The sequence below is a fragment of the Orcinus orca genome, chromosome 15 (assembly GCF_937001465.1).
Source record: "Orcinus orca chromosome 15, mOrcOrc1.1, whole genome shotgun sequence".
Lineage (NCBI taxonomy): Eukaryota > Metazoa > Chordata > Mammalia > Artiodactyla > Delphinidae > Orcinus > Orcinus orca.
The window spans coordinates 19,788,356-19,802,414 of NC_064573.1; the positions used below are offsets into that span (position 1 = coordinate 19,788,356).

Genomic DNA, 14,059 nt, shown 5'->3' on the forward strand with positions numbered 1-14,059 from the left:
CTTGTTTTTCTCTTGCTGCTTTTAATATGTTTTCTTTGTATTTGATTTTTGACAGTTTGATTTATATGTGTCTTGGCATGTTTCTCCTTGGATTTATTGTATGGGACTCTCTGTGCTTCCTGGACTTGATTAACTATTTCCTTTCCCATATTAGGGAAGTTTTCAACTATGATCTCTTCAAATATTTTCTCTGTCCCTTTCTTTTTCTCTTCTTCTTCTGGGACCCCTATAATTCGAATGTTGGTGCATTTAATGTTGTCCCAGAGGTCTCTGAGACTGTCCTCAGTTCTCTTCATTCTTTTTTCTTTATTCTTCTCTGCAGTAGTTATTTCCAATACTTTATCTTCCAGGTCACTTATCCGTTCTTCTGCCTCAGTTATTCTGCTATTGATCCCATCTAGAGTATTTTTAATTTCATTTATTGTGTTGTTCATCGTTGCTTGTTTCCTTTTTAGTTCTTCTAGTTCCTTGTTAAATGTTTCTTGCATTTTCTCTATTTTCAAGATTTTGGATCATCTTTACTATCATTATTCTGAATTATTTTTCAGGTAGACTGCCTATTTCCTCTTCATTTGTTAGGTCTGGTGGGTTTTTATCTTGCTCCTTCATCTGCTGTGTGTTTTTCTGTCTTCTCATTTTGCTTATCTTACTGTCTTTGGGGTCTCCGTTTTGCAGGCTGAAGGCTCGTAGTTCCTGTTGTTTTTGGTGTCTGTCCCCAGTGGCTAAAGTTGGTTCAGTGGGTTGTGTAGGCTTCCTGGTGGAGGGGACTAGTGCCTGTGTTCTGGTGGATGAGGCTGGATCTTGTCTTTCTGGTGGGCAGGTCCCCGTCTGGTGGTGTGTTTTGGGGTGTCTGTGGACTTATTATGCTTTTAGGCAGCCTTTCTGCTAATGGGTGGGGTTCTGTTCCTGTCTTGCTAGTTGTTTGGCATAGGGTGTCCAGCACTGTAGCTTGCTGGTCGTTGAGTGAAGCTGGGTGTTGGTGTTGAGATGGAGATCTCTGGGAGATGTTCGCCGTTTGATATTACGTGGAGCTGGGAGGTCTCTTGTGGACCAGCGTCCTGAACTCGGCTCTCCCACCTCAGAGGCACAGCACTGACTCCTGGCTGCAGCACCAAGAGCCTTTCATCCACACAGCTCAGAATAAAAGGGAGAAAAAGTAGAAAGAAAGAGGATAAAATAAAATAAAGTAAGGTAAAATAAAGTTTTTAAAATAATTATTAAGAAAAAAAAAACAAAACAGACGGATGGCACCCTAGGACAAATGATGGAAGCAAAGCTATACAGACAAAATCTCACACAGAAGCCTACACATACACACTCACAAAAAGAGGAAAAGGGGAAAAAATAATAAATCTTGCTCTCAAAGTCCACCTCCTCAGTTTGGGATGATTCATTGTCTATTCAGGTATTCCACAGATGCAGGGTACATCAAGTTGATTGTGGAGATTTAATCCGCTGCTCCTGAGGCTGCTGGGAGAGATTTCCTTTTCTCTTCTTTGTTCACACAGCTCCCGGGGTTCAGCTGTGGATTTGGCCCCGCCTCTGTGTGTAGGTCACCTGAGGGCGTCTGTTCTTTGCCCAGACAGGACGGGGTTAAAGGAGCCGCTGATTCGGGGACTCTGGCTCACTGAGGCCGGTGGGGAGGGAGGGGTACGGATGCGGAGCGAGCCTGCGGCGGCAGAGGCCAGCGTGACATTGCACCAGCTCTGAGGCGCGCTGTGCGTTCTCCCGGGGAAGTTGTCCCTGGATCCCGGGACCCTGGCAGTGGCGGGCTGCACAGGCTCCCCTGAAGGGAGGTGTGGAGAGTGACCTGTGCTCGCACAGAGGCCTCTCGGTGGCAGCAGCAGCAGCCTTAGCGTCTCATGCCCGTCTCTGGGGTCCGCGCTGTTAGCCGCGGCTCGCACCCGTCTCTGGAGCTCCTTTAAGCAGCCTAGAATTCTGCATTTTATGTGAATTTTATTTGTAGATGTTGGCTTAATTTACTAAAGGAACTAAAAACTGAACAAAACACATGTATCTATGGGTTAGACCTGGTCTCCCCGCCACCAACTCGCAGTCTTTGTTTTAGAGCAGTCGTTGTCCAAGTGTGGTCGCTGTACCAGCATCAGCATCACCTGGACCTTAATAGAAATGCAGTTTCCCAGGTCCTACCTCAGACCTCCTGAATCAGAATTTCTGGGGGTGAGGCCCAATAACCTGTGCTTTCATCAGCCCTCTGGGTGACTCTGATGCATGCTCAAGGTTGAGAACTGCTGTTCTGGAGTCTCAAAGTTGGTATAATTTTTATTTGGAGATAGTTATAAAGATAAAAGTTCATTGAATATCCTGTAGATGATTTATCAGGTATACTTGTATACTAAAATTATCTGATGTGTATTGCTTTCAGGTGTATTGGAGCCTTTATGGTTTTTGCCAGACTCAGAATAAACAGTGATTAAATCACATTTTGTTCTTTTTCTTCCTCTTTTTCCTCGCCTCTGCCCCACCTGATGTTAGAGTATTTCAAATGAGCTTAATAGCAATTCTGTGCCACATTTGCTTTTCATTAGAACATAACTTAATTTTTTTACTGGTTGATTAGAAATATATAAGTATGTTGCTTGCCCTTCTGAAACTTCAATTTTAAGTTTTTTTAAAAAAGCATTAAATGTGCTATAAAATATTAAAGATAAAGGATATTTCCTTATTTTATTACATTTTTCTAAATTGAGCTCTGTTTGTGGAATTACAACTTTCATTTCTAATTATCTTTTTTTTTAATATAAAAGGGAAGGTTAACCTTTGTGGTTTTACGTAAGCCTGGCCCCCTGACAGCTCATGAGGTTATTTATATTTTAATGGCCAAGTGCGCTATTAGTTTCCTCCATTTTCAGAATGTAGAAATGACTGCTTTCCGATTATTGTCCTGAAAACCCTCCTTCCTTTTGTGTAACCTAACCTTAAACATATTTGTTCACCTAGAAGTTCCTAGTATCTTGCTAATCAAATTAATTATGAATTTTAATTTAGAGAATTTTCTTACATTTAAAAGAATACAGAAAGCTTTTTATTATGAGAAAACTTTGCACGTCTTACATAATAAAGTGATTAAAGTGTACTTCAGAGTATTTAAAATGCTGAGATTGAGAAGTTTGGAATAATCCAAGTTAAAGTAATACATATTGAATTAATAAAAATTTATCTAATTGTATTTATATATAATATTTATTAATTAAAACGCACTTATATCCACAGGGTAAGCCAGACTTGAATACAACATTGCCAATTAGACAGACAGCATCAATTTTCAAACAACCGGTAACCAAAGTCACAAATCATCCTAGTAATAAAGTGAAATCAGATCCACAACGAATGAATGAACAGCCACGTCAGGTAAGGATCTAATTGGTTCTCCAATCTTATTTTTCAGAAAATTCTGGTATCTTTACCAGATACAGTTCAAGTAAACTCTGGTTAAAATGGAATATATTTGGAAAGAAAATTGTTTTATATCCTAGGCTATTACATGAATGCTGGAGAATAACTCTGATAAGACAACATTTAGGTAAAATGTTTTAAGAAAAAAATTAAGTTAATTAAAAAATCTAAAATTAATTTTATGGACTCCACTTTTATGCTTTTGTGTTGTAATGTACATCAGACTTGGTTCTGCTCTTCTTAGTTTTTTAAAGATTATCTTTCCAGGGGTAATATTTCCTAAGGGGATGAAGCATGCAGTTTGTGTTGCCTAGTTTAAAAATATTTTCTATTATTTGGAAACTACTTTTTGTTCTGATTTCTTATTACAAGAAAGCAGCCCTCCCCTTTGGAAAAACAGAAGTAAATAAACTTTGTCAATATGGTATATTGTCCTGTGACTTCCATTTTTGTATAAATTGCATTTATTTTTCTCTTCCTTTATTGTTTCAAGCTGTATTCCACCAGAATCTTTTCTTAGAAAAAAAGTATTATCTGAAAGGCCTCCCTGCTGCTTAATAATGCCGCTTAGCCAGGGGAGGGAGACTTGACAAAATGCTTAAACTTTCCAAGTAGTCTTGCTCACTCACTCCCTAATTGCGGTCAAAAAGTTTAGGTACTTTGTGAAATTTTAGTAGCAATTGGGGTGAGGGAGCGGAGGGAGAAACATCGGTGCATTTTTTCTCTCCTTTCTCTGCCTCCTCCCACTTAAGGATTAGAAACACTGATTTACCTACGACCAGTATCTTTTGCTCTCGTATTCCCCTTTTAGATGTCTCACTCCACCTTTTCATGTGAATTTTGTTTTTCACTAGTCCCTCAAGTGTCTCATCTCCAGACTTCAAAAAGGATTGGGCCAAAACTTTCAGACAGTTGCTCTAGAAGAAACTACATAAAGAAATTCAGTTCCCACATCCTCTGTAGTGTTTTTTCCTCTTCAGGTGAGCCAGGAAAACAGAAGATATTTGGAGCCACATTGGATCAGCATCTTGCTATAGATGTCTCAAGATTTGAAGTTCTAAACTTGCTTTACTGTTGGTCCCCAAGAGATTCAACAGGGGCCATGTAAGTGTATCACATCCAATATAAAAGATGCGTACCTGCATGTGCCTTTAGGCTCTTGTCACCACTTAGGTTTTCTTTGGGCCATTCAGCTTTCTGTGCCAGGCTTTTCCCTTCTGTTTTACTACTGCACCCAGTGATAGCCACCAAACCACCGGCAGTTTTAGTATATTCATTCCAACAGGGAAGGAATTCTGCCATTCTGAGCTTTGCCCACCTTGACAAAGCCATTCCCTGATTGTGTTCTTTCTTAGATACTGTCTAAAGTCTTGAACATCTTGTCCTTTGGCTTTTTGGTGATTTTAAAATCGTTTCCTTGTAAAGGTTTTTATCAATTGAAAAATTTGAAAGTATGTAATTGGGTAAGACAGTTTGCTTCAAAAAGCCCAAAAGAGGGCTTCCCTGGTGGCGCAGTGGTTGAGAGTCAGCCTACCGATTCAGGGGACGCGGGTTCGTGCCCCGGTCCGGGAAGATCCCACATGCCACGGAGCGGCTGGGCCCGTGAGCCATGGCTGCTGGGCCTGCGCATCCGGATCCTGTGCTCCGCAACGGGAGAGGCCACAACAGTGAGAGGCCCGCGTACCGCAAAAAAAAAAAAAAAAAAAAAAAAAAAAAAGCCCAAAAGATAAAGAAAGTGGAATAACTAATAATATTAGTTCCATGTTGAAAATTTGAGTTGTCTCATTGAGAACAGATAGTATTTAGTAAATTTTATCCTCATCTTTTCCTTGTCAAATCATTCTCAATATAGTCTGTGAACAAATATTTTGGTTAAAGACAAACCGAGTAGCAAATTATGGTCATTTTAACAGGAATTTAATTGTTTTCTGCACTTAAGTTCAGTCACAGATTTTAAAAACAGTAGTAATTATATTTACTGGGTGTTTATCTGGTTGTAGAGATATTGGCAACCTAGATTTTTAAAGCTGAAGTAACCAGATTAGTTGCTTCTTATTCTTTGGTATGTTGAGTAGTTGTAAGTTTTCCTTCTTTAATTAACGTTTATGAGATTGTTCTCAAATGAAAAGAATATGTCAAAAAAGCTAAATCATCTCCTGCCCCCACCAAAAAAACCCCACTTATGTCATTTTAACCCAGATCTTTTGAGGGTTTTTATCTTCCTTCTAGCTTTCAGAGACAGAAAGTGTTAAAATTATTTTGGAGGTTACTTCTCCAAATGTTTGCACTGTTTTTCACATTATCCTCTTGTCACCTGACAATTTTTGCTGGATGTTTTTGATTACACTAAGACATTAGTTGTCTCTCCACCTTCTTTATCCTGAATGTAAGAATTGAGATAATATTTGACTACTGTCTCACTAACAGGATTTCAAAATATAGGACTGTGCATTGAGTAAATGCAGGAAAATAGTAAAGAGACAACTTTGGTATTAATGTTTTTTGAAATCATGATCTGTCATCCTGACTATTCCAGTTTAGATTCAGGTTTTTAAGTAAAGGAAAGATGTTGATTTAATTATATTTTGACATACATATGGCAGATGACTGCTAGTGAGCTATTCTTGTTGAGGAGATAGTTGGCATAAAATACATAGGTAAAAATGATTCTTCCAATTTTGCTACCTTTTGCATAGCTTCATTGAACTAGATTAGTAATATAAATTGCCAAATACTTCATTTGGAGAAGTTATTCTGATCATAGAGTAAATAAATTAGACAGTGAGGTTTCTATTTTTTTGAGGTTCCTGCAGATACGTTTTTATCTTAACTGTATCACATTATTTTAATAAGGTATTCAAGCTAGTGGTATTGTAATTCCTTTCGGAGTGTTGAATTTTGAGACCTAGAACTAGGATTTGATTTTTAGATCTTTTACCTTGAATCGGTTTGAAGTGATTAGTTTAGATGTGAAGCAATCATAGAAATTCATAATTCTGTTTTTATATAACAAACATCATATGCCAGTTCTGTCTAATATGGCAGTCTAATTTGAGTTCTATAAAATATATAAATTATGAAATTCTAATGTACTGACTCCTTGAAAATGCCTTAGTTTTAAAAGGGCAAATTAAGGTATGTAAACAAAAGTGCATTAAACAGAATTCACCAGTGATTTCTGCCTACAATTAAAATGATAAGGTAGAGATGGCATTTGTAAAATCTGGTTATGATAGGGTAAGTAGCCAGCCAGTTTTATATATACTATTGGCATATTTAACATGTACTTGTCTTGTCATTAGATTAAAAAGAAATCTTGACTGGGGTGGAGGGAATTCTACCAGTTATAAGACTCTTATCCCAAACAGTAAGATCTTTGAACTATCCTTATTTGGCCAGATATGTAAAACATGCCCCTAATTCTTTTTAATCTAATTGAATAGTGATTTTGCTGTCAAGGGTGTCTTTCCTAGCTTCCTTCTTTCAATATATGAAGAGCTCACATATCTGTTTCTTTCTTATTTCTTTAATGCTGTCATCTTTGACACTTTATGGTCTCTTGCTTTTTCTCTTTTTTTATCCTCAAATCAAAGAAACTTCAGCTTTTGAGCCATTACTTTTTCCTTTTAATTAAAGCCTACAGGCTTTAGGTGTTTCTGATAGTCTTTGAATATTAATTACATTTCTTACAGAATATTCTTTTTTTTACCGAAAAGTAAACATTTAAATCACCGAAGAAGTGGATTTAAATCTTCCATTTGATCCTAGATTTTTTTCCTTTTATTTTGTTAGCTAATTCTTTGTTCAAAGGATATGAAACTTGCCTTTACTCCATTCCAGAAATGTCTTTTTTTTAATGATTTTTTTCCAGCTTTATTGAGATGTAATTGACATATAACATCGTGTAAATTTAAGGTGTACAGTGTGACAATTTGATACGTGTATACATTGCAAAATGATTACCAGGAAAAAGTTAGTTAATACATCTATTACCTTACATAATTACCATTTTTTTGTTGTTGTGGTGATAGTGAGAACGTTTAAGATCTCTCTTAACAACTTTCAGGTGTATAATACAGTATTGTTAACTATAGTCACCATGCTGTACATTAGATCCCCAGAACGTATTCATCTTACAACTGGAAGTTCGTATGTTTTGATCAACATCTCCCCATTTTCCCCACCTTCAGCCCCTGGCAATCACCATTCTACTCTGTGTTTCTATGAGTTTGGTTTTTTGAGATTCCACATATAAGCAAGATCACACAGTGTTTGCTTTCTCTGTTTGACTTATTTCACTTAGCATAATGACCTCAAGTTTCATCTATGTTATCACAAATGGCAGGATTTCTTTCTTTTTTATGGATGATAATATTCCATTGTGTGTGTGTATATACATAAATATATGTATGTATATATACACACACACACATTATCCATTCATCCATCGATGGACACTTAGTTTGTTTCTATAACTTGGTTATTGTGAATAAAGTTGCAGTGAATATGGGGGTACAGATATCTCTTTGAGATGTTGATTTCATTTCCTTTGGATATATAGCCAGAAGTGGGATTGCTGGATCATATGGTAGTTCTATTTCTAATTTCTTGAGGAACCTTCAAATGTTTTCCATCATGGCTGTACCGATTTACATTCTTACCAATAGTGAATGAGGGTTCCCTTTTCTCTACATCCTTGCCAGCACTTAAATCTCATCTTTTTGATAATAACCGAGAGTGACTGTTTTTACATGTTAGAAGAAACTTTTTAGGTGAAAGGTAAATTTTAAAAATGTGCACTTTAAAGACATTGTGTGTGAAAAGTTTATAAAATATTTTAGTATTCAGTTATTATAACCCTGAAAATTGCTGTTCATTCCAGGCATTTTAACATTTACTCCTTCCTAACCCCTGACTGTTACTTCTAGTTTAGTCTTTAGTATAATGCTTTTGTGATTAAGAAATAGATAAGCTAAAGCAGAGAGTTCCATGGAGGATATTATATTCCTTGTCTCTAGACAGATAAATTGGCTGCCTGGGCAGAAGAAATAGATGATATGTTGTCCAGTACTATTTAAAAGCATTATTCTGGGTGATGTTGGAAAGATGCCATGTATATACACATACTTTTAAAACATTTCACCTAACATTGTATTATACACATTTAATCCATGTTTTATATAATTTGTGTGCTATAATTTTATAATTAACTGTATATTATTCCAAAAACTGTGCATTGTGCTGGCATACAATTTACTTTATAATTTCCATATTATTTCCAGTTTTTCACCATTATAGGTAGTACTCAAGTGAGTATCCTTATGTATGTAAGTTCCTTCCTATATTTTTCAATATTTCCTTGGGCTAGATTCCCAGAAATATAATTAGTATGAATATTTATGATTTTTGATACATACTGGCAAGTTGATTTCCAAAGACTTGTACCAAATTAAAAGTCTATTGACAAATTATGTGCAGTTCAGTTTCAGCTTACCTTCTATGGTATTATTATCAATATTTCTTCTTCTTGGTAGTTCATTGTATAAAAACGATTTCATTTTAAATTTGCACTTATCTGAATATTTGTGAAGTTGAACAGACTAAAGCATTTGTGTTTAAATTTGCAAATGAGAAATGATTAAAGGATCTGAACAAGGAAGTAGCTTTTTTATTACCCCTCTGAACTGAACTTGACCATATCTTGTGACCTAAAGGTAATACCAATATCTGTGCTTCCCAGATACATTCCCTCTTACCTTCTCAGACAGCGCACTCAATGGATTATGTCAGCTACCTTTCATCTTCAACTTCTTTCTCAACTGGCTTCTTCCCCAAAGCATTTAAATATATTCAAATCTTCCCTATCTTAAAAATTTATTTATTTTACTCTGTGTCTCCTTTAGAATTCATTTTCTTTCTTTTCCCTTTACAGTCAAACTTCTTGGAGTTGTGTGTATTTACTATCTACTTTACCTCTTAGTTTTTATATCTCTGAAATACTGCTTTTGTTCTCACTATGCCACTTGAACTGTTCTCATCAAGATTATTGATGATCCTAATTAAACTGGTTGAGCAAACTTCAGTCCTTACATTACTTGACCTGTTTTAGTATTAGGCACTCTTGACTACATCTGCCTTCTGAAATATTGTCTTTTATTCTGTGACACTGTAGTCTCTTGGTTTTCCTCCTTCTTTGTTTTTTTCTCAATCCCCATCCTGTGTTCCTTCTGTGTCTATCTTTCAAAATGGTGGTGTTTCCTAGGGAATACTGTGCATTCTTCTCTGTAGGTAAACCCTCCATGGATGATTTCACTCATTGTCATGGCCTCAGTTATCATCTATATGTTAATGATTTCCAAATTTACATCTTTATCCTGAGCTTCATTTGTTTGTATCACTCAATCTACTAACATTGTTTGCTTAGACATCTCACCAGTATCTCTAATTCATCTTCCCAAACTTCATCATCATCCTTTCAAACCAGCTCTTTCTTCTATATGCTTTATCTCACTGTATGTACCACTGCCCACCTGGCCGCCTAAGCCAGAAACGTGAGCATCATTCTTGACTCTTTCCATCTCTTACCCCCAAATCTAATTAGCCAACAAGTCCTGTTGACTCTGCCTCCTAAATATTCACTTGCTCCATCTCTCTACCAAGGAACTATCATTTCATCTCTCTGCTTCTTGTCTTATTTTCTTCAGTTCTTTCTTCATATTGCATCCTGAAGATCTGTTTGACATAATGATCTAATAGTGTTATTCTGCTGAAAACGTTTTGATGATTCGTGTTAGTTTTTAGGTCAACAAAAAACCCAACATGACTTTTAAAGTCAAAACACCTAACATAACTTACAAAGTCCTTCATGATTTGGCTTTTGTGTATCTCTCTGGCCTCACATTCTTCCCTTGTTCTACAACTGAATCATGTGAAACTGTAGATTTTTGAATGTGCTATTCATCTCCCCCTCTGCACCCTGCCCTTGCATTCCCTGATCATATTTCATGCTGCTTTCTTTCCCACTTTAATTAGCTATTTCCTGCTCATCCCTCAAGTCTGAACTTAGATATCACTTCATCTGTTCAGGAAACCTGATTCATGAAGTCTAGGTTTAGAGACCCTCCTTAGTGCTTCTCCTTTCTCCTTTTCTGATCATAACTGTATTAGCTGTTCATTGCTTTATCCATAGTGTCTCCATTACGTCAGTGCTTAACACATATTTGTCGAAGTAATGAATGAATGAATTTTTTTTTTAATTCAAAAATCATGAATTGAGCCCTCAGCTTGCGCCAGGCACTTTTCTAAGTTGTGGGAATACTGCAGTGAGCGAAACCAAGTCCCTGCTCTCATGGAACTTACTTTCTAGAGTGATAGGGAGAGAGACAAACAGATAAATACATATATAATGTGTCATGGCATGGTAAATGCAATGAAAACAAAAAGCAGAGGAGTGAGAGAATATATGGTCTTTGAAAGAAGAGAAGTATGGGTAGGACATTCTAGACAGAGGTTTAAATTTATTTATTTATTTATTTTATTTTTGGCTGTGTTGGGTCTTTGTTGCTGCACACGGGCTTTCTCTAGTTGCGGCGAGCAGGGGCTACTCTTGGTTGCGGTGCGCGGGCTTCTCATTGTGGTAGCTTTTCTTGTTGCGGAGCATGGGCTCTAGGAGCACGGGCTTCAGTAGTTGTGGCACATGGGCTCTAGAGCGCAGGCTCAGTAGTTGTGGTTCATGGGCTTAGTTGCTCCGTGGCATGTGGGATCTTCCCAGACCAGGACTCGAACCCGTGTCCCCTGCATTGGCAAGCAGATTCTTAACTACTGCTCCACCGGGGAAGTCCCTAGATAGAGGTTTTAATCTGGCTCTTGTATGTAATATGATAACTGACTTAAGGCCAGGAGACCGTTGAAGAAAGTATAGGAAGCTAGGGCATAGATGATAAGATTGGTTTCATGCTGGTCATAAAATAATTGACAAAATTTATCTATGAATCAGCTGTGCCTATGAGGAGAGTTTTACAATTTAACGTAACTGGGAAAACAATGTCGTTGACTGGAATGTGGAAATGTTTTGTAAATAATAAAATATGAATATAAGTATTAGAAAATGTATACTCTTAAGGCAGTTGTGGGAAGTAAGAGATCCAGGCAAAGGATGCTGGGTTGGAGCCCTACAGAGAAAACTGCTTTGGTGACTTGTCGGCTTTATGGGGGTGAGAGTTGCAGCTGAAAGATTATATGTGAATTTTTTAAAAAAAAATAATGAATCCATAGATTTTTCATTCATAGTGACCTTTAATGATCATATATTTTTCTAGATCACTTAAAAATATTTCACCGATATGGGTAGATCCATGGCATTTTTTGAGATTTTTGTATTTCTCTAAGAAACGTAGGAATATAGATGAAAAAAAAAATCAATGCTTAAAAACTTGTGTTTCCTAACAGTAGTTTCCTACTTTTTGTGTCTTTTAGTTCCATTTCCAGAAGCATTTAATCTCAATTCTGGTCACTTCCCTTTATAATTACCTCTGTATTTCTGAATAATAAACATATTATCCTATTTCTTTATTTATATTAATTTTAGACATTATTTCTTGACTTCCCACAATGGTACATGAATACATAGTTCTCTCTCTGCTCCATGCTCCCAACATAGTTATATCACATTTTTAGTTAAATAGGTTAAATAGTCAGGGTTTACATTTTTATGACTGAAAGTTATTCATGGTTATGGCAAGTAATGTCTTTTACCATCAGCATCAGAATTCTTTATTGTTGTCAGTCTTAAGAATTGTATGCTACGTTTTCTTTATAACAGAGTTAATCTTTCCTCATGCTTGTTTCTGCCACATGCCCATTAATAATACTTTCCTTATGCTGAAATCCATGGCGTTCCTTCTTGTGTCTTTCCTGGAATCACCTCTCCTCCTCTTCAGTCTGAATGCATTCTCTGGTATTGCTGTGTAGCTGTAGCTCTGAGGATTTTCTTTACTGTGCTTCTGTGTGGGGAGTTTGTTTTCTGGAATTCTGTCCTCCTCTGTCTCAGTAGATGCCTTCAGTTTGTAACGAATCCTCTAGTAGCTTTCTAATAAAATAAAATGGGAGGTAAAGTTGAGAACCTGCACATTGGAAATAAACTTTATTCCAGCTGGACACAGCCAAGTTTGTCTGGGTATGAAATCTTAGATTGAGAATCATTTTCCCTGAAGTTTTGAAGGCGTTGCTTCATTGTTCTCTAGTTTTAGAGTTGCCAAAGAGAAATTCAGTGCCATGCTCAATCTCTGTTCCTCTTTTATGGTCTTCTTTTTTGTCTCTTAAAAAGTTTAGTATATTTATGATTTTTAAAAATTCACTGATATGTGCCTGTAGGCCTTTTTTCATTCACCAGGCACTTAGTAGGTGATAGACCTGACTACTATCCTTTGTGTGGGAAATTTTCCTGTGTCATTTTTCCCCATTTTCTCCTGAATCACCTAACTTTCCATTCTCTCTTTGTATGAGTTGTGTATTAGCCATCTATTTCTACTTTTTCTACTATTTCTACTTTTGTATTTTCTGTCTTATTATTGTTGTTTTACTTTCTGGGCTATTTTCTTGATTTTACTTTTAGTCCTTTGATTTTTTTTTTATTTTGGTGATCATATTTTTAATTTCCAGCATCTGTTTCTTGGCTTTTGTATATAAAATTTTGCTGTTCTTGTTTTATGGATACAACCTCTACTCTTTCCTCTCTGAATCTATTAATTATAGGGACATTTTTTATTTGTATGATATTTGCTTTTTCTCTGTTCCCTGCATTGACCATTCTGTTGCTGTTGTTTTAGTTTCTGTCTTTCTTGTTGTCTGTTATGGATATTCTTCAGTGAATATTGTAGTATGTGTTTTTGGTTTTGAGCTTATAGAGGAGAAGTGCTGGGTCCTAGAGTATGCTTATGTTCAGCTTTATTAGATGCTACCATATAGTTTTCCAAAGTGATTATACAAAGTTACCCTTCTACCAGTAGTGTGCAGTTGCTTCAAATTCTTGTCAGCACTTGGTATTATCAGTCTTTAAAAATTTGAACATTCTGGTATGTGTTTAGGTGTATTTGTTACCATTTTAACTTGCATTTCCTTGGTATTTAATGATACTGTGCACTGTTTGTATGTCTATTGGCTGCATAGATATCCTTTCTTTTGAAGTGCCTACTCTTTTATGCATTGTTCTGTTATGTTGTTTATCTTTTTTTCATTGACTTGTGGGAGTTCTTTGTATATTCTGAGTATCAGTACTTTGTCAGATATATCTATCACACATATCTTCCAGTTTGTGACTTACCTTATCCACTTCCTTAATGGCGTTTTTTGGTAAGTGTAAGTTCATAATTTTAAGAGAGTTGGGAGGTGGGATAGAGCCTGGGAGAGTGTGGGGTGGGGGCTTCTGGGGTGCTAGTGATACTCTGTTTCTTGATCTGCATGGTAGTTACATGAGTGTTTACTTTATGAAACTCCAGTGAGCTGTATACTTATGTTTTTTTTACACTTTTCTGTACGTAATACTTCAATGATGATTTTCAAAAAGTAAAGGATATACTTTATCAGTCTCTTCCTTTTATTTCTGTGATGTGTTTAAGAAATTTTTGCTTACCCCAAGGTTATC

At 36.4% G+C, this 14,059-nt stretch overlaps 1 protein-coding gene across 1 annotated transcript in view; it reads left to right on the top strand.

Annotated features, from left to right (window-relative positions):
- Positions 1 to 14,059, top strand: part of MBD2 (methyl-CpG binding domain protein 2) — a 76,574-nt gene that overhangs the window by 38,460 nt on the left and 24,055 nt on the right. The window contains exon 3 of the mRNA XM_004266110.3: positions 3,235 to 3,372. Within this exon, the coding sequence (XP_004266158.1) occupies positions 3,235 to 3,372 (138 nt within the window). The remainder of the gene's footprint in view (positions 1 to 3,234; positions 3,373 to 14,059) is intronic.